This window comes from Athene cunicularia (assembly GCF_003259725.1).
Source record: "Athene cunicularia isolate RWA chromosome 6 unlocalized genomic scaffold, athCun1 chr6_part2, whole genome shotgun sequence".
In the NCBI taxonomy this organism is placed as follows: domain Eukaryota; kingdom Metazoa; phylum Chordata; class Aves; order Strigiformes; family Strigidae; genus Athene; species Athene cunicularia.
In genome coordinates this window covers 1,446,433-1,470,820 of record NW_020799106.1, presented here as the reverse complement: position 1 = coordinate 1,470,820, position 24,388 = coordinate 1,446,433, and the positions used below count along the sequence as shown (strand labels likewise).

At 39.5% G+C, this 24,388-nt stretch overlaps 1 protein-coding gene across 1 annotated transcript in view; it reads left to right on the top strand.

The window, feature by feature from the left end:
- Window positions 1–24,388, top strand: part of BMPR1A (bone morphogenetic protein receptor type 1A) — a 42,727-nt gene that overhangs the window by 593 nt on the left and 17,746 nt on the right. Inside the window, exons 2-3 of the mRNA XM_026851936.1 lie at window positions 2,258–2,379; window positions 20,229–20,429. Coding sequence (XP_026707737.1) covers window positions 20,363–20,429 — 67 coding nt within the window. The 5' untranslated portion in view covers window positions 2,258–2,379; window positions 20,229–20,362. The remainder of the gene's footprint in view (window positions 1–2,257; window positions 2,380–20,228; window positions 20,430–24,388) is intronic.

Sequence of the window (24,388 nt, the reverse complement as noted above, 5' to 3'; positions counted from 1 at the left end):
AATTTACTCAATAGCTTTACTTTGTTCTCGATCACACTTTTCTGAAGGTGCCATCAAGAATGACAGTAAATATTTTGAAAAACTAATCCGTTAATAACTAAGCATTTTGGATAACCGTATAAAATAAATATTTAAGTAAATTGATTTTTATAGAATTAAGTATCTGCTTAAGTAGCATCTCATGCTGATGAAGAAATGGAAGAAATAGTAACACAGTGAGGTCACTTGCATAAATGGATAATTGCCATTAACTTTAGTCCCATATCTGACAGAGGTTTTGTAGTTCCCCTTTAAAAAAAGGGAGCGATGAATTTGGAACTGACACAAAAATACAGTAAGTCATAAAAGAGGCTGTGTCCACATTACCCAGCAATATGCTGTAATAGGATCAGATCTGTCAGGTGCTGAGACCCTGGCATCCCCACTGTAGAGGTTGCAAGGGTTTTATTTCAAGCTGGTCCTCGTCTGATTCTGTGGCTAAATTCCTGTTAGTGGCTGGAGCGTGTACAGTGCACACCTGAAGCTCATTCTCTGATCTAGTTTTATTCAAAAGAAATCTGGTTCATGTGCTTGGAGACTGCTTTGCAATGTAAAGCAAAGCGAGGAAAATAGGGTAGTTTGGGAGATTGACTTCAAAAGTACAGTCCTGATTTGAATTAAAATGCTAATGTAGACATACCTAGAGTTGTGCAGTTCAGGAAGTTCACCAAAATAGTTTTGGCAAGAGAGCTTGGATGTCTGATACATGACGGTGGGATCGGGAGATGCAATGAACGCTCACAGAAATTAACAGTTCCTGAGAATTTCATCAGTTTGGGAGTTGGGAAAAGATATAAAGAGGATATAAGTTTTAAAACAAAACAAGACCAGCATTGTTCAGAAATGCCTTTACCCTTCTAAAGCAGCCTCCTTTAAGCAATGCAGTGGCCTTTGTATAAATCAGATACTGGATACAGGGGGATTGGAGGTGGAGTAGAAACAGAAAGCACACCAACCTCTGTCTGTTTATAGTTGTTTCTTTTGGAGTCCAACAGAAGATGAACTCAAATTCCTTCATTATAGAAAGAAAGAGATGGATATATATTTTCAGATTCTTTACAAGTTTACTTTTAAAAAAGCAGAAACAGTCTCCACAAACGCTTTTGCATGGCAAGAATGTTTTTTCGGTTTTACAATGGAAGAAATAACAGTCAAGTGTCAGCCTGTCTGCTCAGTGGAGACAGTTGTCTTTAAGAACTGGTGCTATCTGATACTCAGGATGGTTTCAGGTTACCATTTTACACAAATTTATTATTTATTACCAAGACTATTAAACCTCAGTGTGTGAGGAACAGTGCTTATAAATTGACATGGGGGCAGAAGTATTTTGACCTTCTTGTAATGGTAAAGGTCTTTATAGTGCTTAGAAAGGAAAAGAGAAAGGAAGAAAGTAGATACTGAAACTTTTCCTCTGGTGGAAATCATGCAGGTATGTGGTTTGCACATCCCTGTTCCCAGTACTGTTGGCCTTGGCGTTCAAAACACAACCAAAAAATCAAACCTGCCCTCTTGTTGGTACTTTTTTCCAAATTATTGGCTTGATATTTCTTCCCAGGAGGAATGATGCCTGTGTGCAGCTACAATAACCCTATTGAGTGTTTCTCAGTAGATTGCAGCTCCCTGTGTACTAGAACTAATGGAGTGACACCGGTGGATTTTTCTTGTGAAGTTGCAGTCTTACAGATTCTCTGGGGTTTAATAAGATTGACTTGTGCATTATTTGTTTGGTTTTCCCCCACAATATGTCCTTCCTCTAGACCGCTGCCTGACCAAAAATAATAAAATTAATAAAAAATTAGAGAAGACGGGTATCTGGAGGCTTGCAAACCTGGCTGGTACAGATTGGGTGAATCGAGGAGTTACCAGAAGAGATCAGAGAGGCTTGTTTTCACAGGAAACCTCTCTACAGAGATATTTAACACCTTTCTTCCCTGACGCCACCATTCATGAGTGAATAGTTTAATGATGTATTATAAATAAAATTAATTTTAAATGCTTTTCAGTGTTAGTATTTTACAAGTATACTGCAACAGTACAACTATTAGAACTGCAGGAGTCTAAGAGGTTTTTTTCTAGCTAGGAGCAGTTCACAATAGCAGATGGCTTCTGTAATTCCAGATACCAGTATCTGCAATGTGCAGTTCACATTATGTGCTATAAACTGTCAGTACAATTTCTTCAGAGATGGCTTAAGTCAAATTTTCTCCCTGTTTTCCAGATTAACAGAAATATGCATTTCCATAATACCACCTTTGAACTAATGAAGTGGAAGTACAGATGAAAACAGTCTGGAGGAAGCTTGAAGTACAATACAGTTTCATTCAGTTTCCAAATTCTGAGGTAAGGTCAACGCATGCGAAATTTTATTTCAAGTTTTTCAGGGGTAAAAAGCACATGATAAGCAGCCACTGTATCTTTCTTATAAAAACTTCTGAGCCTTCATTTTTTATGCTAGTGACAGTCTTTAATACTACACTGAAACAGCTGTTTGATCTACTGTCGGGGTTTTAGTTATGAAAAAAGACAAAACAGCGTCTAGTAGGGAGACATCTATTATGGAAAGATACACTGGGAAAAAGTTACCAGAACAGAGGAATGTATTTGGTACAATCTGTGGTCATGGCTATTACTAATGCTGTAGCTGAAATAAAGGACTGATAGCACAGATAAGTGATATGCCTGTTGGGCATCTTGTCTTCTGGTACAGTGTTTGATTGGTACAAAACGTTATTATGCTGGTTTTTGATTATTGCTATTAATAAAACATTACAGACTTTTTTCATAATTAATTCCCCTGCCTGGGTATCTTACAGGCATTCCTGTTAATGATTATGAGTGATGGGGCTGTTTGGTTCATAGTTTGCTGCTTTTTTTCCTTTATGTAACTAAGAGGCTAAGTAGAATAACCCTGAAATGTCAGATTTCTGATATATTTCAGAATTCTTTTATGCAACATTATATCTGTTCAAAAAATATGATGAGTGCTGGCCCTCCTGCACGTAGCTTCAGACTGTTCCAGTTCTGCTCAGCAGGACCCGAGGCAGTGCCCACATACAGTGGTTTTTTGAGCCGTGGTTCTGTTGGCCCTTCTCACTTTCCCCCGTTCGGGTAGAAACGGAGTCTCTACAGCAGTGGGACAGCTTCTGAGACTTACCCTAGCAGGCTTCATCAGTCATTATCTGCTCATTCTCAAAGGAAGTTTGCATTTCAGATTATGTTTTCTTGCAGACTTTGGCCGCTGTTACAAACAGGTGTTGAACCACTTTTCAAAAAAAATAGAAACTTATAACAGGACTGTGCATTTTTCACTGATGAAGATCAGCCAAGGAATCTTAACGTACATTTGACATTCGTACATTTGACTGACAGAGAAGCATGTATCTTCTTCTGGAGGTCAAATTTTAGAGAAACAGCTCCAGGGGCAAGATCAGCATTGATTTCAGCGAACCCATATTTTATCTTTAGCTGACTTACTGCTCAAAACCAGTAACTTTCGGCATACCATAAGCAAATTCCCAAAGCTATGAAGTTAGAATTCATGTTGACAAGTGCAAAATTTGTAGTCAATTCCCAGTACTTCAGGTGAGGAAGATCATCACCTGGTCTACGTGCTGAATGCATATCTTGATGATGCGATAGCTTCTTTCACCTTGTTATTTTATGCCTGACAAGACGACAGGCAAGTACTATTCCTTCTGTTTCAATCACCTGTTCCTAAAAAGATGCTGGATCATTCCAAGGCTGGTTGTACTATCCTGCAAACGAAGCAACAGCTAGCATAGGTTAAGCATACTTCTTCAGGAGTAAGGGATTTGGAGTCAGTGCTGGAAATTACAGACTTTGCACTGATACAGACCCAAGAACTATTTTCCTCCCTTTTTTACCATGAGGAGGGGAGCAGGTCATCTCTCCTCCAATGAGAGAGACGATAATTAACGGTTCTCAAACTGTTTATCAGTGGAGGACTCTGCAGATGAGGCACTGTCTTAAAAGATTACTCTTTTTGTCTACCAGAAAGAACAGTTTCTATTTTCAGGCTTGTAATCACAGGCAAATTTAAAAATTGAGATTAAGTGTTTGGGGGAGCCTGTGCATACTAAAAGAGTGTGTACTTGAAGAGCTATTTGTGACGGTCTGCCACGGATACTAGAAACACAGCAGCCATTTAGAAGCAATTGATATGTTAAGGATAATCTGTGTTGGGGTAAGTCTCAGGGTTTTATAGGATTAGAATGGTAGAGGATCATCATAAAACAGTTCTTTCATCACTCTGCACTCTGTTCTTAATGATCCACTCCGAAAGCATTTAGAGCTGATGCCGTATTTAGAGAAGTAGTGCTGTAAATTTTATTAACGAAAAATCTCACTCCTTTCATGTAAGAGATTTGAGGGAATTGTAGTGCCTGGAGAGATGCCATGTCCAGGTGAGCTCTCTGAATAAAGAGTAGCTGTAAATGCTAATAAGTATGTCTTTCAGATATCATCTATATTTCCCTCTTAAGTGTCTTCCAGATGCTCTCCTGAATTGAAATGAACTGAAAAATGGGTGGATGCCCTTCTGTTACACAGAGGGAAAGAGAAAAGGGCTTATTTTGATGATACTACTTTGCTGGTATGGCTGGGCAAAAGCTTTTTGGTATCAAGTGGCAGGACATAAGCATACACAGTTAGGTAGAAAACTCTGGATAAAATATTACTTTAAAAAAGGAAAGACGGAACAAACCCAACACACGCCCTCCACTAAACCACCCACCCAAGTTACCTTTTTTCTGTTGTTGTCCACTATCTTTTTCAATAGTCATAGTATTAGCAACAGTTGAGGGAAGGAGGTTGTTTTCTGCTTTCCCTGTATGTAAATAGTTGATCTGACAAAAAATCAAATAGCAACACCACTCCACCACAGAATTTCCCTATGTTGACACAGCTTGTCCTGTTTTTACTAAGGATTATGAGCCTGTAAGTCAACAAGCACAAAAATGGCAAGATGGGAGTTGAACAGAGCCAAACCCAAGTCCTTTTGCTCATCATTTCTGTTCCTATGTATGTTACACATCCTGTTTCCATACCTTTATACTTGAATTTCAGTAGCAAGGTGACAAAGACAAAAAAATGTTAGCAAGGCCAGAAGAGGGAAAAACTATACATAACGGATGTGGACAGAGTACATTGTCCTATGTGTTGATCAAATATTTTATGTACTTACTGAGAGAGAGATTGGTGGTATTGGATTTCTTAGCCTGACCTGCTTTCTGATGGGGTTTTTTGAGCCCGTTTATGATTGACACCCACAAAATCCTGTGAAAGTGAATTCTTTATTTTTAAATGTTTGTTACACACAAAAGGTGTGGTTTGTTTGTACCTAGTGCTGCCTGATAACTTCTTTGTTAGTTCCTAGGTTGTACAGAGAGAAATCTATCTGGTTATCTCCTCCATGTTGAGGTTCAATGAAGAGTATCATAAGGCTGTCAAGAGGGTTTATTTCAATCTTTAATATGGCATCTCCCTGTAATGCAGCCTTTCGTTGTACTTTTGCTAGTTCTACTCTGTTTTTTGAGACAGCATAAAGTTTTCTTACATCTTAGTAGAGTGAATGTCTGTCTTTTAATTGCGACTGTGAATGTGGGCAAGTCTTTAGCATTTCTAGTGTGATGTAACTGGAGAAATACAGCTTAGTATATTCCAAGTAGTCAGTATGGCTTGTATGCTTAATTGCTTTCTGCAGCTGGTCTTCCATATCACCTTGTCTTTCTGTTTAACATAAAGATTTTGTCTGTATGATTGTTTTGTTTTCTTTGGGGGTATTGGAAGCTGGACTTGGATGACTTCCCCCTATTAAAATGTAAAATACTTCCTTGGTTTGACTTGCCTGTAGCAAGGCATCAGCTGGAAGAATATTGAGGCCCTCTAATGTACAACTACTGAACCAATAGCTTTAGTTGACAGTTTAGGAGTAAATTCCTACTTTTCAGATTCTAGTGTCTGTAGAGTTGTCACCGTTCTGTCTCCTCTCGAACCAGTGTGGTAGAACCATTCCTTCTCATGTGATGGAGCTTGCTTGCTCAGTAGCCATGAACACATGCCAAGTGTTTCAGAACAAGACCCGCCAGTGACGAGATGGTGTTCTGCAATGGTTTTCTTAACCATCAAGACTGTGTGAGATCTCCTCCGTTCAGTTAGGAAGCAATTACTCTGCAAGGCCGGCTTAGCTGCCACTGCATTTCCTTGGTGGCAAACTATTTGTTAGGAGGTAATTCCATAACAAACAGGCTGAGCCACTTCAGGCTCAAACCACAAATGGGAAATGCAGGTCAGTGTGCTAAAAGCATTCTCCAGGAGTGGAGTAACCAGAAGTCCACGTCGTCTTTTGAATCAGTCGATCAGAACAGGAAGCGCCAGTGATTCCTCTGCGGAGCTGCTGTTCGTGGCACGCTGGCATGCGTTTGGGGGGTCCCTTGGCAGTATCCTCCTGACAGTGCTTTTCTTACCTCCACTGGGCCTGGCTTAGGCCAGTTTATTCCAGTAGCGTGACCATCTCAATCTCAGAGAGCATAAAACAAGAGCCTTCCCTATTGCTAGGCCAGTATTGTCAAGTTCGGGAAAGTTGAGTTAAGCTGGCCAAGAATCCCAAGTTTTACAGTTTTTTATGTTGGTTCTCTCTGGCTCAGAAGCTCCTGTTGAAAGTGTAGTGGGTAACACATCTCGGAGAAATCTGGGCAAGCTCCTATGTGTAGTAACAGGAGGCTAAATTTTGTATCTTATTTCTGTAGCTGAGGATGGGAATTTTACAGGGTGGGATAGAGAACTAATTCAAGAACTTATGGTGAGACAAGTAGACAGGAAATGCATTTACAGTACTGTCTGAAGATGTTTGTATTGATAGGAATGTATTTTACAGTCAGATTATTGTAACATGGAGATGTAATTAGAAACATACCAGATTTCCTTTTTTGTTGATTTAATGTTTAGATTAAGAATGGTAAGATGTGGTTCTCTACTAAACATTAATACAGGGATTGTTTTTGTTTTCATTTCCAGAGTTGCTTTTCTTTCCTTCTTTTTTTTTTTTTTCTTGAGGCAAAACCAAGCAGATAAATATTCTTTCGGATGGCACTATTTAGAAACAGTCTTAAGACGACAGTTATGGACTAGGTTCCCCTGAGCTAGGTTTAAAAGTCAAGAATATCCTTCTCCAGAGGTTCCAAGGTTGTGATAAGTTTAATGAAATATTAGGTGAAATGTTTCTGAAGCTTTTTAAGTTTATACAGAATTTCATAGAAATAAATCCAGGGGTCCAATTAAAATGTATTTTAAAATAATAAGCAGCTACCTGTTAACTTACCAAAGTCTAAGCTTGATTTGGATAAAGGTCCTTGTATAATATTCTTAATATTCATTTTAAAAAGTGTGATTAGAAACTTGCTAGTTATTTTACTTCTGATCCAGATATGTAATAGCCTATAAAAATGTAAATGTGTCCGATAGCCAAGTCTAGGTAAAGAAGGCATACTTTTATCATGTCCTTAAAATAGGTGGTTTGTGTTTACAACACAGTACAAGAATTTCAGGATTTTGAGAAATAATTTGAGTCTTTTAAAACTTGAATGTTCTGAAATTTTTCTTTGTTAAAATATCTATGATGAAAAATAATCTGAATAATTAGGAAGTAAATAAGCATGAATTGTTTGGTCATATGACACTTAATTTAAATATTTTGTCATTTTTGGAAGACGGGGAATTTTGTTAATACTGTAGAATGGCGAGATAACTTGTTGATGGTACAAGTTAATTTGAAAAAACACTGTGGATTTTTATGTGCTTTGTCATGAACTGACTTGATGTGATAACAGCAGTAGTTATTTTTAATAATGTAATCCAAATATTAAGCCGGCCTGCTTCATATATATAGTGAAGAACAGATACAGGACACCAGTTCTGCTACTGTTTGCATGTGCAGAAGTATCGAAGTGTACGCACTTTTGAAAGCATTAACGGTGTTAATGTGTCCGTTTCCAGGTCTGCAAGAGGTTTTTTTTTTAGCGTAGGGCAGAGCCTACATGGTGATAACCAGTTATAGCAAACTATTATGGAGAGCAACATTTAAAATGGATTTAAAGTGGGTAGATGGGTACATTCACGGTGAGTAGATCCCTCTGTGGGTATTGGTGATAGGAATAGATTTTGCAGCAGAGGAAATTAATGCAGTGGGATATCCAGAGCAAGAGCATCCTAATCGTTCTCTGGCTTTTATAGTCTTGACCTAAACACTTCCTCCTGGCTGCTGTTAAGGTCAGGGCATAGAGAACAATGGCCCCATATGCCCCTTGAGTGAAGCTGTATTTGTACTACAGTGTTTCATCTGCTGGTTTTGTTTCATTATGGTTCTTAACTCAAATGTGTAAAAAAATCTCAAAAAAGAGGAATGGAAAAAATACTCAGGATGTGACATGGAATCGGTCATTACAAAGTGCTGTACAGTGTTTGATAGAGAAGGTTCACTAACAGTGACTTTTTTTGTCCCCTTTCTTTCTGCCAAAAATAACTCTTTATTCACTTCAACTTGCAACAAAAATTTCTTCCCATTATGAAATCTGTGGTCTTCCTGTAACCCTCAGTTTTTCCTTCATGGATTAAATTTGAATCACCCTTAATTCTGTTGTATTGGAGGTGATTAGTGTAGGCTAAAGAATCATGAGAGAAAGGAGGGTTTGGTAGCGGAGCTGTGGAAGGAATACATGACTTTCAGGTGCCATAATGGCCTTGAGAGAAGTAATGTAAGAAAAGGCAGAATGAGATGGCTGTAACAAGGTGTTGTTGAACAACTGGGGAATAACTCAGTTGTCAAAATTACTGTAGAGGTGATTTAGGAGGCAGATGGATTTACTTGTAAGATTTTTAGCTGAAGAAGCTGTCAAGGCATCAGAGGAGATACCTTCGAGTTTAAGGATGATGGGGGAAGGGGAGAAATGTTGGCAATAAAAATTGGTGTTCAAATCATTCCTGTAGTTCTGAGTGTGGGCAGTTTAAGTCCCACACCACAAGGGTCAAAAGGTCGGAGAACAAGTGAAATTGGTAGGAGAAGGAACATAGAGTATAATCTCTGCACCTCCTTAGTTTCCTTTGGTCTTACTCCAGTTGCTCTCTTGCGATACGGAGAGAAAAACAAAGATTAAATGAAGAGAAAAAAAAAAGATTTTTAGCTGAATGTGAAGCTTGATTTAATCTAAAACCAAAACCAACCAAACTACCACCTTATATGTTGTTGATTTGCTGTTCTTAGCTCTACTGTGTAACATTTGTTGAAAATCATTTCTTTCTTGGTGTATTCCAAATGACCTTTTTGCACTAAGAGGAGGAGCAGTGTAATTGCTTGAGTACTAATGGGAGAGGTACCATTAATAAACCTACTAAACTCTTGAATATTTTTCTCATTGAGCTTTCTAGTTGTGCTTCTTGTGTACGTGTTTGTTTTTGAATGTTGTGTTAAAAAAAAAAACAAACCAACCCAACAGTATTGCTTTAGCACTTCAGTGCAGGGAAATAGGGGACTATAACTGTTGAAGTATAAACATTACCTTTGAACTCTTTGTCTGCTTATTGAAAGATTACTGTGTTTGGATTTAGAAATGTCTTTGAAGCTATATTTGATGAAAGTACATTGTTTGAACTTAAGACTAGTTTGTGTGCATGTGCATGGCATGTTGTTTCTGTAGTTATTTAACCAAGCGGATCTACAACACGCTTAGAGTTGAACTTCGGTTTACGTTAAAATGTATTTTCACCTCAGCAAAACTTGCAGAATAGTAACGGGGTAAAATAATCTCAGACACCTACATCTAGAGTCCTGGAAATTTTTCCCAGACCCAACAATACTTTCTTACATACTCACAATTAAAAATCAAGTATTGCAGATAAAAGTAGAAACTGAATGCAGTGTAGAACTAATTTTAGATTATGTGTACCGTGGAAGCACTGTCTTAATATAGCCATCTAATATCTCCAGTATTTGCCAACGGACTGCACATGAGCATGTCATGCTTTATACATGCGCATTTATCACCCTGCAGTACTGAGAATAACAGAATACGGTGCGGGTTCTGTGTAAGATACTGAATGTTGTAATTACAAGATACTTGCTCACCAATGGACTTCAGTTTTTATTCATTTTTTCCTTTCTCCCCCCCGTTTTGGTTTGTTGGTTTTTTTTTTCTGCTTGGGCCTGTTGAAGCTTTGTTAACCTGCCTGGTGTGTATCAGGGTTCTTGCAAGCTCTGGGAGTTACTTCTGAGATGGCTTGTGAGGTTACTACCCCCAGCTGGCCACCTTGCTCTTTCGCGGGAGGTCAGTGCCTCTGTGGCGGTATCAGGCAAGCACCAGCTCATCGGCCACAGCTCTCCAGAGCCTGGCATATTAGTTTAAACTGCCACTGATTCTGGTTTAGGCCATGCGACACTTGCCACTGACAATACTTGCTCACTTCTCTTGCCCTGGCTGTGGAGGTGGTAACCTCTGTGTTTTGTGTCTGGAGCTTGTAACCTCATCAGAATACTCCAACATGAGTTTCTAGGGTGCGTGTTGAGCTCACAGATGACAGAAAAACTGTTAGGTGAGTATTCATGTCATTTAAAAGAATTATGAGAGAGGTGTAAAGGGCGCATTTCAGCAATTCCAAGTTGGAAGGGCAATATAACTCATGAAGAACAAAACAGTTAAATGTCATTTGCAAAGTACATATCTAAAATTTTGTCTCTGTAGTAAGAACACTTTAAAGAGTAATTTCCCCCTGCCACATCCATGTCTTAGGGGTGTGTAAAGGAGCAGTGTCTCCGACTTTGTTTGGTGTATCCAGCTAGTAAACGGCCGCTTTGGAAGACTGATGGAGACTCCTTTGAGAATATCTGTGTGTTATTTACAGGGTTTGTGAGAACGGCCAGACTGCGAGTTTCTCCTGTCAGCAGAGTATGGTGCTTTATGGGCATGGCAAGCAGGTGAGGGAAATGAGGATTAAGGTTTACCTTGCCAAGCAGCATTTTGTATTAGCAAATCATGATGATGTTGAACTTGCCAGTCTTGTCTCTGCTGTTTGTACGTATTGAGCAAATACTGTTGAGGAAAGCTTTGCTCTTGCCCACTGCAATGAGGAGCGCTGAATTTGATGATTTAAAAAATTATGTGACTTATTTATGAAGTTACACTTGCAAGTGTGTTTTTATCTTGTTCACTTAACAATATATTAATTAATTTGGCCGGCAGTTACCTTACGGGTGGCAGAACAAAACGTATGTCCGTGTCGCCAGTTTTAAGCGTTTTGAGGGCAAGCAGTTTGCTTCTTGAGAAATGCTCTTCTGTCGGCCTTTTTAAATACTAGATCACATGTCAGTTGCTTTCCAAGAGACACCCTAGTGTCCTGGTCGGACACCAGAGGGACAGGATTTGCAGTTATGTAAGCAGGCAGCGGCGAGCCCGTGTTCAGGGCATCGCTCCCAGCACTTTGGAGGGGGTTAGTAATGCTCTCTGTTCTCAATAATTTGAAACTCTTGTCTTCCAGGGGTGAGTTTAAAAAAAGGAAGCGGGTGTTTAAGGTCTCCTTTCTGATTCCTAGAACTTGTTTAATTCTCTGCTCCGTTTGGAAAGTATATCCTTTAATAAGTGAAATCATCCCCGCAACGGGAGCGTGAGGAGTGAAGGCTCCGTCAAGAGCATTATCGAGTTGACTCTTTTGACCTTGGTAATTACTAATCTATGCAGTCGGGTATTTCTGAGCCTGGTCAGCCTTGCTGGTTTAGCATTTTACTTGTTTTATTGGTTTTATACAAGCCTTGAATAGGAAAGGAGGATTTAAAGAGAAAATCTGAAAAAAAAGAAACCCGACCCCGCGTTCATTCGTGAGGGGTAGAGGTCTTCTAGAGGGGAGCTGGCTTGCAGAGGGGGAAGACAGTATTCTTATGCTAATCCACGCTCTGGATAAGGAGCAAAGCAGCCGTGCAAACAATGGAAGTGGAGCCAGAAAGTCTGCTCTGCAGTCTAGCACGCCTTGAAAAGCATGTCAGGCCGGGCGCCTAGGGCTGCGCAGGGAGGGGCCGGGCCGAGGGGAGAGCTCCAGCTCGCTTTATGGAGCTGGCACCTCGCCACAGGGCTTGGAGAAACCTCGCTACCTAGAAAACAAGGATTAACCGTGGAAGCGAGGGAGGGGGGGAGAAGGAGTTGCAGTCTACTTCTCATGCTATAAAAAACAACACACACACCCCCCCATTGAATTGTCTCAGCTTTGTCGCTGCTCTTTTCCTCTTTGTGCCGAAATTGAAATTCAAGTGATCTGTTTTTTAAACAGTAACCGCTTTTTCTAAACAGTGTTCTGCGCGAGAGATGGAGATTTTAGCAACGTGCCCCTGCTCAGAAAAAACTGGCTCACACCACCCTCATGTGGGCAAAGCGCTCCCGCCCGAGAGGGCTGAGCCTGGAGCTCCGCCTGGCCGGGGGGGGCTTGGGGGGGGCTTGGGGTTTCTGCTCCTTGCGCCGCCTCTTACAGGAGAAACCCACCGCAGTGACACGGGGAAGCAGCACGGGCTTGTGTGGCATGCTTTGTTACCGACGAAATTCAGTAACCAGGAAGAGACAGGCTGTTTCACTTAGGCACCATGAAATGAAAAATATGCTCTGTAAGCACCAAACAAAAGCCCAGTTCTGGAGAACTCTTCAGGAGTCCCGGAATTTGCATAATCACCTTTGCTTTGGAGACAAAAAGAAGGTGTGAATTTCTTTTTCTAGATTGGGCAAAGGTTATAAGTGTAACAGAAACAAGCCAAGGCCATGATATCTAAGTATAATAAAAGTTTGCCCTGTCAATTTTATAGTTGAGGGATTTTTTTTTTTTTTTTTTGGACATCGATTAATGAACAATTGTCCTGAAATTATGGAAGAAAAAAAAAAGTGTAAGGCTGTGAAAACGTTCATTAGTCATCTTTGTATTGCTCAAAGGGATATTGCACTTGAGAAAGCGTTTGTACGTTAAAAGGCACCGGTCCTGATTTTAGTGTCCATTGTTTAAAAGAGTGAGCAGGTCTATAGTCAGGATCGAGGCCCAGCTTTTTCTCTTCCTCATCCTGGCTATATTGTCTGTATAAAACAACAGGAATTCCGAGCCGAAAGATGCTGGATCGTGTAGGCAGTACTGTATGACCATAATATTTTCAATAGTGAATATTTTCAATCAATGTGTGACATTTGTAACAATTTTAACGACTTTTGCTGTTGATTTTTAGTGAACCCAAGGCTGTCTTTAAGTAGCGTTCCTGTGAACAAAACTTAAAAGCTTTAAGTTACATTCCCAGTTTGGGTTTGCTAGATTTAGAGATGGAATGTGTTACATGTGGAGACTTTTCTCCTCCTTCGCATTGACTGGTATGACACCAAGGAACTAGCAGAAATGATAAATAGATAAAAACATTAAAGAATGATAGCTTCTGGGTAGAATAGCAGAAGTTTGTCATTTATGGTGGAAGGAGCATGGGTGTTCCTTTGCCAGTTGCCTTCAGGGCAGAAGCTCTCAGCCAGCTAATCCCCGAAGGGATGGAGTTGAAAGAGAGGAAATGGGTCAAGATAAATAAAAATTGTGTAGTGAAATCCTATTTGAGTATGCTCAAATAAGAGAGTGTGTCATGTTTGTAACACACTGGGATATTTTTGAGTACCTGATGGCACTGGGAAAATAACTTTACTGAATTTCATTACTGTTAATTTAATGGCAGAAACTTTGTAGCAGTTAGTTAATTGGATTCCAGAGTAACAGTAAGATGGGCATTCAGGAGTCCAGTGAGTGGCGTCCCCAATTACCTAATTGTGCTGGGCATGGTAGAAAGCAGCTAGGCTTTAATTTCTTCATGGTTAACAACTTTGTTTATGAAACAGACAGATGTATCATAATTTAGTGCTTTGGCTTCTAAATTCTGCAATAACGTACACGCATTTGCTATTTGCAGGCAGTGTGAAATCTTCCTTTTTATAAGCTTTCTGTTTGCGTATCCAGGGTGGATTTTGGTCACTTTTCTTCCAGCTGCTCAAAATTAGGTCCTTTTTCAAGGACTCTGAACTGTCTTGCTGCGGAAGGCAGTTGTTGGGAGCTCGTGGGTTTTTTTTTTGAATGAACAAATGCACCATGGTAGTATGTGCTTTAGAAACACACGGTTATAAATGACCCACAAATAGAACTCAGGTATGTTTTTCATTTAAGTCTCTTGAGAAGTAATACGCACACAAGCATGCTTCATCTAACTTTTCAGATTTTGTAGCAGTTTGTAGAGGGAGAAGGAACACTGAAATAATTTACATAATCTTTTGGCTTTTAAATATACGCAGTCACTAATAGTTTTAAATAATTTTAGTACAATCCACAGTTTAGTGGAATTATTTCTGTGAGCTTGCACTGATAGCGCCTAACGAATAGGGCCTTATTTGAAGTAGTTTTTATTGATGGCCATGCAGCCAACTAGCTTGCAATACCCAGCAGTTGTCTTCGTCTTCTGTGGTTTTTTCATAGGTTTTGGTGGTGGATTTACCTGTGTTTTCAACTTAGCGTATTTGACAGCATTTAGCATAACTAGTTCAGCTGTTTCACTATGACACTTTTCTGCAGTTTGTGTATCATAGAACCATTCAGGTTGGAAAAGACCCTTGGGATTATCGAGCCCAACCAACATGTAGGTATGCCTTGCAATAAAATAATAGAAACATGTTTAAAAAGTAGATTTATACAAATATTTGACAGAATTGCACAGTATAGAGTCTGAAGCTTTTATTTACATTTTCTTATTATTGGTTAAATTTGACTATTTGAATAAGCTAAGGTTAACTATAGCTGGTTTTGTATTACGAATAACAAAATGGAGTTGTAAGGTCTCTCCTGGATCAGAGTCTGCTCCCATCCTGGCACCTGCAGCTACATGAGATGGTGGCCTCTATAAACTAAAGACTAATTAAGTCTTTGGACTGTATTTAGTTTGAAAATCTGCCCTAGAACATTCTAACCAGTGGCTAGGAGTTGTTTTATAATTTCTGATCTAAATAAATTTTAATGGCTAATCCATACCTTGTTGTTGTTGTTGAACCAGTAATTTTCTTCAGGTTGAATAGCTGTCTTTCTTTCCTTGTGTTTATTCTTATGTTACATTTTCAAAGAGTAATCATTTTCCTGCCAACTTTCACCGTATTGATTTTTTTTCTTTCTTTTCATCTTCATCAATAGGGCTTTCCTATTCTCCAGGTAGCATTATCCGTCCTTCTAGTCATACATTGAATTTATCAGTCACGTTGTCTCTGTGCTACCCGTGTTTTACCATTTCCCTGGGAAACCTCCTAGGAAATCCTAGAGTTGGGTTGTCTCTTTCTCCCAGCAGCATCACGTAGAAGTGTCTGACGTTCTGTCATCAGTTCACATACTTGAGTCCTTGGGCGTAGCTGTCTCCTGTGCATGAACTAGTTTCTGTGAGGCAGAAATCCTTCAGACTTCCCAATACACGTAACTTTCCCAATTTCATGCTGTTATATTTAATTCCGTTTCTGTTACTTCAGTTCTTCATGTGATCCAAATCTTCCTGCATAACAACAACACTCAACTGAATTGACAATTCATGTTTGTCTGCAAGGTTTATCAAAGTTTTACTTCTTGTGCTTAGTTCATTAGTGAAAAGGGTAAGTATTCTTGAATCAAGCTGATTCAAGAATCAAAGTCCTAGAATGTCATTTGAACCACACTAGTAATCTTTGTTCTTGAAACTACTTGTCATCTGCCTTGTAGGGAATTCTTTACTGTTCTTACAATCCTTCTTTTCTTCATCCAAATTAATCGCTTTTTGTGGCATCATATCAGGGTTTTTTAAGCTCTGAAAGTTGTTGTATACTGGCTTAGGCTGACAGCCCAATTTATCTCTGGTATTCTGTTGCACCTCAAATTTGTGTTCAAAACTGAACGTGTGGTTGAGTTAGTATGCTTATGGTTACCGGAGTCACTTCTTGCCCCCATTATGCATAGGAGAAACATTTAATATTTTTCAGTTTTGCTTTGGCAAATATTTTAGTTTTTATTGTACGTACAGCTAAAATGTTTTGAAAATCTTGTCTGTTGAAATGGATTTAATTTCTAATTCCTCTCAAGTCTGAGATTGATGGTTCTTATTTTGTATGTTCCCCTTTTACTATACTGCCTCTGATACGTTCAGCACTATCATTCCATACTGAAATTTGGGACAGTGCAGCTCATTTGGTTTGGGGATCATGCTGTTAAAAATATTACAGAGCCACATCTGAAGAACAGTTACTAGGGAACTCCCTTCTTTCAGAATCGTTTTGGACCATATGACAAATCTTGCACGCTTTAGCTTCATATATTTGGAGTCATACAGAGTGTAGGGGTAGACTGCCGTGATAGTGCCATGAATTCACAGCAGAATTCCAGTTGAGGAAAAAAAAAAAAACCCACAGCTTTAACAAAAGCATTTTCATCAATAAACTATTTTTAGGAAGGATAATAAACTACACTGTAGACAAATAGGGTGTTACGATTGATGAATAAATTTCTTTTTAGCAGATGATGCTAGTATGCTTCTTCATGGCCACAATAGAAAAAAAAAAAAAAAGAGATTGAGGACTTTGAAATCAACTGGTTGGCTTAAGGGTTTGACTTTCTTCACCATGCTGTTGGTGGAGTAGCATTCCAGGTGTTAACTGGTGCTTTAACACATTTGAAGTACGTCATTTAGTCATGTCATTCTACACTGTTAATATCAGGCAGGTTTTGGAGAAATTCCAGCTGCTGCTCAGTGTAGATAGAGTGCCTTAACAGCCCGTCAGTCTTCCTCTACAGTGGGAATCCAGAAAGGGCTCCGAAGAGGTGCAGCCTCTTCAATTTTGTCGAATGTATTTTTTGTTGTTGTGGTGTTTGTTTTTTGGTTTTTGGGGTTTTTTTTTAGTGAAGTATTCTCATACAAAGGTCATAACTATGTTGTTTTAGGGTGTGGCATTTGTTAGAAGCATTAGAAGAGCTAGTCTGGTTTTGAAAACTTTTTTTTTTTTTTTTAAACTACACAGCTATATCGGGGTGCCCGGTGATTTTTAAGAACTAAATGTTTTCGAAGTTTCCCTTTCTGCAAAATAGCAATGTAGTCTGTGAGAACTAATTGTCTTAGTTTGTTTAGCTCCGGAATGTACATGAGTAAAAGGAAGAACAATTTAAATGATGGGTTAAAAAAAAAAGCCTGAAATCTCTTCTGACAGTTGTGGCAGGAAAGCTCTGTTGAATTTTACTGTGGTGACTGAAAAAACTGCCTCAGTGAATCTACATCATGTTTTTGACACAGCTTTGATGCTTCTGTCATGTGGGTGGTATAACAGGGGATGTGTCCCCAGTGCAGCTCACATAGTTCCTATTGAGACGCGTTACTGGAAGTCGCTAGTTTTGCACCGGTGCGTTACTGGAAGTCGCTAGTTTTGCACCGGTGCGTTACTGGAAGTCACGAGTTTTGCACCGGTGCGTTACTGGAAGTCACGAGTTTTGCACCGGTGCCCTGAGCCCACTGCCCAACGCTGAGATGGTGCCGTGGGTGCAGCAGGGCTCAGCAGTGCTGGTCTGGGCAGGCCTTGCGGCCAGCTCGGGGGCTTTCCTGTCCAAGGCTCAACTGGCCACTGACACGCAGCGGCAGGAAGATTAAGGCATCGTATGTGCATTTCAGAGGAAGAGACTGGAAGTGCAGCCTAGCGGGGTTTTACTTTCTATTGTTGGGGGAGTGTTTTACGTGTTGATAAGCATTCTCAAAGTAGAATAATTTTAAAATGAGGAATTGGAGCAGAACTTGTTCTCAGTGTCAATTTATGACATGTTTTTATATACATTTTTGTTTACATTTTTATATATATTTGTTAAAAGTAAAATATTCATGAAAGGAAGATTCAGGTACAAAATACTGGTTCAAAGTGGAGAGGGTTATATTCTTGGATAGGCTTGGACAACATTTTTGAAAGCTACATTAGATTGTTTCACTGAACAAAAATCACCACAAAATAGCAGGTGAATTGCATGAAAATGTGGGGGTTTTCCCCTTTCTTCTTGATTTTTCTGGTAACGTACTGTGTAGTGCAGGGGTAAATACACGTTGCACATGCCAGTGTTCTCTTTAACGTAATTGAACTGGGGAGCATGACCACCAATTTTTTGACAGTTCAAAACACTCCTTTCGAAACGTGGAAGAGTGAGACTGAGGATATCTAGTCCTCACTGAAACTTGCATGAAGACAGACAGAAATGATTTTTGAATATACTTTAAACAGACTATTAATGGAGGGTTTTCTTTGATGGACTGCAAAAATAATACTGTAAATAAAGTCTTGTTTTACTACATACAAGCTGTTAGCAGTTTTCATCTTCCACGTTTTATTGAGGATTGAAGTTTGTCGCAGTTGAAGCACAAATAAAGCAAGAGTAACACTTAGATGTGTGGCTGTCCTGATGTTGTTATCGCCGGGAGGATGTTCCCTGCCAGCTGTCAGAACTGGCCCTGTTTCTTGTGCTTAGGAAACATAAAGAGAGGGAATATTTTTGTCACCATATTTTGAAGTTACTAGTGCTTGGGTTGTCCGCAGCGTTCTGCGTCCATCCCGCCCGTCACCGGGCAGCAAGCATGGCAAAGGCCGGGCCAGCGCAGCCTTGGGGAGCGTTGCCCGCGGGCGGGAGGTGCCAGGCCCCGGGTGAGCCCCCGCCTTCCTCTGGTGCCGAGGGGCTTTGTCGCTTCATTACCGAGAAGTCAGAGACGTGTGAAAAGTAGGCCAGGGGTCGGGGCAGCCTGCCCCGGGCCTGCCGGGATTGGGAGCGACGGACACCTCCCGGCTTGGCCGCTAATTTGCCTCCATGTTAAATGCCTCCGAAGCACTAATTAAAATGAAAAGTTCTCGGGTCTCACCAACAGACAGATTGAGTTATTGATGGTGGAAGCGGCCACCAACAGTAATTGCAGCCCGTCCCCGAGCGAACGCCGCTTCGGGCATTCATGAGCAGCGCCAGGCTGACAGGGGTCAGGGGGTCAGGCCCACCGAAACAAGAGGCCGAGGAAAGGCAAAATCAGGGCTCTGTTCAGCCCTGTGCAACGTCGCCTTTGTCGCGATTAACTATTTAGGTGTTCGAGCTGCTTTTTAGTCCTTTGAGGCCCAATTAGGCGTCCCTCGTGAATAGCTGGGGAAAGTTCGTTAAGCAGAACGTGACCACAACCGCTGCGGCCTGAAAAAGTATCGTCTTGTTCAGTTTGGCTGTCTTAGCTACGCGCTCATACGTTGGATAAGTAGATTTTATTTTATTTTTGGAGCAAATGGCGTGTGCATATAGTAGCATAATTTTTTAGGAGGGACTAATTTGCACAAAACTTGGGAATTCAGGACATCGGGATTTTGAATTGGAGTTAACAGAGATTAACAATAAAAGTTCATTGGTGGTGTGAACTGAGCTAACTTTTTTTTTTTTTCCTCCAGAAAACACCATATAACATAGTGATCTACAGGAAGAGGGACTGGAGGAATATAGTTGATGCTAAATGAGAAATTAATTTGTTCATTCAAATGTTAAATGAGATCGTGTGCTTTTTTTTTTTCTAGAAGACAAAAGTAACATTGTAATTAGGTAACTAAGCTATTTTAATACAAATTTCGCTTTCATCCAGCAGAGAAGCTGGGGTTTTAGTGCAATAAAGCTTCTCTGCAAGCGTTTTTCGACTGGTGGCTCAACATGGTATTGCTTTTTTTCTCTCAATATTATGGAAAGTCACCCCTGAGTTGCGTTTTTAAGAAAAGAAGTTCTAGATTTAAATTTCTGTAAAAAAATAGTTTTAAAACATATTTACTTGTTAATCTGTTGCATATTACATATGAGAGTCTAAAAGACATGGCTGTGACTAGTGAGTTAACATACTTAATAGTTTTGATAGGAGTGTGAAAACATTCCCATGGGTGCATTTCAGAAGCAGCCTGCTATTCAGTTGGATAGTAAATATGGCTAAGGTTTTCAGTTATTAATTTTAATAAACATCTGCAATTTAAATACATATATTTTTTAAGCCATGTGGTTATGATCAGTGTGATGAAAAATCTTGAAGGCTTTTTCTTATTTCAGAAATGCAAGGAGTTTCTTATAACACTTTGTTTTACTGTGTCTTTCAGGAAACGAGGTTGGAAAAGTTACAAAAGCATCTTCGCAGTCAAACACCAAATCTTGTATTAGGCTTCATCAAAAGCTTAACATTTGTCAAGCAGAAGGGCCAGCCGCCTTGCTCAGGAAGTATTAAAAGTGAACAATGACTCGATTGAGAGTTTATGAGCGATTGCTTGGAGCCTCTCTGCTTATCATCCTCCATGTTCAAGGTAAATATGTACTAGTGGAAATAAGTTTCTATTTTTCATCCATAACTAAGTCCTGTGTATTCCAGTGGCTGGAATAGAGGTTTTTTTTCATTTGGGGTTTGGGAGTTTTTTGTTCTTTTGCAGGCAGGTGGCTTATCTGCCGGACATAGACACTTCCTTAAAAAGAAGGATGTTACAGCAATCATGTTGTTGTAGATTAGAGATTAGGTCTCTTTTAGCAAATGCTTAAATAGAGACAATAGAGGTTTGACTTTCTGAATTTCAGTTTCCTGTATGTGTGCATCTTTGATCCCTTTAAACTTGACCCACTGAAGGAATGGCAGTGTGCGGTTCCCCATGCTTTCTGAACTAGCCAAGAGATAGTGAGGTGTATCTAATCTGAATACACTTGATACACCTACTCAATGGCCTGAGGTGAGGCTATGGGATGTTCATAATAGCCTGGTTTTTAGTTAGTGAAGAGACTTGTTTGTAGTCTGTTGTCTTTCCAGCCACCACTTAATCAAAAACTTCTGGCAATCCAGTTGCCTTTAGGACTTGAACTCCTCTGTCAAGTTGGGTGGAATTAGAAAGAAAAGTATTGGAACCAACCAATGTGATTGCCTCATGCTCTATTAGAAATTGAAGCTTAAATATAAAGATTATAACTAGTTTGTGAGAAAATCCATTCTGTTATTACTTCCTTACTCCTTATTAGCAGCTGTACCTGGCAGGTGTGATTCTGTAACTGCTTGGAGTTCAGGGAAGTGTCGGAATAGCAGAGTGGTGTCTGAGCTGTTAGTGGTATTGCGTTCTCATGTTCGGGACGTGAACAGTAGTGCTATTCATGTCTGTCAAGCATGTACATCCGTAGTTGGTCTCTGTGTAAGATTTCTTGTTCTCCCAGCTGTGCACCTCTCATGCTTGAGTACCCAGAGCTTTCCATATGCTTCGGGGGAAGTAGGCAAGACTAATTTGGTACTGCCATTTCAATACTGGGAATGTAAAAGGTTTTATATTCTCTTTCTGTACTTCTACCAATGACTGCTTAGTGCTTGATTTTATTTTGAGATATTCTTTGAGTTATTTACTGTCAAGAATAGCAATTCAATGAACCCATTAAAATGGGGAGAGAAGGAAGCCTGGTAAGTACCCAAATGACAATCTTTATGTTCTGTTTCTGGTATGTACCTGCAATATTAGATTAAGGGATTTAGCAGAGATGTCTTTACCAGGACTATGCTTGATACGTAGCTTGACAACTGATTTTAAGAGCAGATTTCCATCAAATGTGTAATGGGCCTGTCCCTTCCAAGCCACTTGATCCTGCCTCTTCCCATGTGCTGGTATTTATCCTCTTCTAACCAAGTGCCAGGGTGTGTTTGGGAACTGCTGCAGCTTCTGTCCTGGGTGAGGGGAATCCGAGCATAAGACTGTACACTTAAGCATAACCCAAACCCTTATTAAGCAGTAAAATAAATTCCAGTGAAGGTTATTTCCCTGGAATTGACTGGGGATGAGCTGTCAACTACACTAAAACCTGAATTAAACGAGTAGTGCCTCAGTGTAAAGAGGATCATCTTCAAGCTCTTTCGAGTTCCATCCCACACACATATTCACAGCTAGGCTTTTACAGAACAGAAGTCTTCTCTGGATCTGTGCAGAATTGCGCTTTGTTAAAGATATTTAAAACTGCCATTCTTCCTCTTGAGGTTCCTGCGGAGTTCAGCCCAGGAGGCCACCATGAGCACACCGAAGGCTTCTGTATCGTTGAGTACAATCTACAGAATTGTAAACACTTCTTCCAAAACTGGACAAGTGTTCCTGTATCATTACCAAGCTATTTGAGCACTTTCATCTTTTTAGCCTGCAGGGACTCAGAATATTGTCTCCTAACTTCTAGGTAGGTGCTTTAAGCACTGATGTTTGGCTGGATTCACTCTGTGTGCGTGTACGTATGCATGCACACACGTTTCAGGAGTGGGGAAGATCATGGGTCTCAGTTTGAAGCTTTGCCTTAAATCCAGGATTATTCCTTCTTTGTTACATTAGTGAAGCTGGGAGAGGGAAATTCTCAAGGCCAGTCCTTTTCCCTGTTGTGGATATCCAATATTTAATTGGCAAGCAATAGCTCAATCTACTTAGACAGAAATAGCTTCCTTTGGGTATAGTTGAAGTTTATAGGACAGATTTACAAATATTTACGGATAGCTGTAAGATGGTTAGATTGGTAACAGACACAAATCACAATAAAGGACATTTCAGTGAGAAATTAGCAAGGAAATTTTCACTGTGAACGTGGTTAAGCATTAGAACAGGCTCTCTGGAGAGGTGGTGTAATATTCATCCTCAGAGACAGTCAAAACTTTAACAGAATGTCTCAGAACAACCGGGTCTGACTTAGAAGTTGGTCCTGCTTTGACCCAGGTGGTGGTACCAGTGACTTCTAGAGGTCTCTCCCACTTCACCTGCAGATGCAGCAGTTTGCAGAGGAGCTTGTTCTACCATTATTCAAGCAGTTTTGCTGCTTCTTGCAGAAGATACCAGCTTCTTCCCTTGAAGTGTTTGGGAGTGATGTGCTTTTTACTGAAGTCTTGCTTATCCCTTGGCATTAGTTAATATTCAGCATTTTACTCAAAGGCAATAGCAACTGAAGGAACAATTTTTTTCTCTCTTAAATACAAATTAAATTACAACTCCTTCCATGGTCACGTTTATTAATAATGCTTCAATAAATAGCTTCTAATCAACAATATAGCTAAATTAAGTTGAAAGACTGTGTGAAAATTTTTTTCAGCCTCTAAAGAAGAAATTGCCTTGTCTCAGTAGTATTTTCGACTTCCAAATCAATACTGAGCGAGTTTTGAGAGCCATGGGAAAGTCGAGCTTGCTGAAATGTTGTTGGTTCTTTGATGCACGTTGCCTAAGGGCTTATCTTCAAACATAGGAAATATGCTGGGTTTCTAGGGGTGGTGAGTAGAAAAACAGTCAAGTCTTTCTGCTAGTCCCTATGTTCATAGAGGAGTTGTGCTTTAGGGACAGAAAGATTAAAGTTGATTGTCATCGAGTATTTGAAATTTTTATAGGAAAGAGGAAATCTAAAGTGAAAAGTCTTAAAAAGTGGAAATTGAAAGTGGAAAAAAATAGTTTCAACAAGGAAAACTTTCGCAGGACGTTACAAAAATGCATCATAAAGGAACCAATGGAGGTAGAAAAGACACATTATGATGAATTAGTTGACTAAAAATGTATTAATAGCATTCAATCTGTATGAAGAAAGGTTATTAAAAGTTAAATTTTAGAATAATTAGTGTTAATATTAGATACTAAAATGGACTTTATTAAAGTGTCCATTAGTGAAAAAAAATCTATTGATATTTGATTTCACTATTGTACCTAAACTTTTATTCAAAGATTTGCTATAGAAAAGGATATTACTTTTTTAAACTTCTATATAATTTCTTCATTTCAGGTGAAATAGTTACTAAATTTAAACATATTAACTAATCTGAAATCAAGAAAGTTTAATAAAATCTGCAGAAGGAATTTAGAGTTTTCAGAAGCTGATCTGTTGCTTTGAGGATAGTGTAGTTCTGTTTACCAGTGATTTCCCCAATTAATGACAGTATCAGCTTTAAAACACGGGCAGCGAACATGTACTGTTAATTTGACTGATTAAAGTTATTTTAATGGATTATTAAAGGGTGATATATTTATTATAATTTCACATTCAGTTTTAAGTAACTTTATTCCTCAAAAGTCTGCTTAATTTAATTAAGAATGCAGTGTATTTTTTTTTCATTTAACAGTAAAATACATGTAAAATTTTCTGGCTTTTCATATTGAATCCATAAGGACAGAGTGTAGTCTTCAGAAGTGACTTTTTCAGGAAGGGAAGTGGAAGCAGAGGCTGGGGATCGCGGGTCGGGAAGGTAGAGGGGCAGGGGCTGCCTGTGTGTTGAGCACTGGTGTAGCTCCTG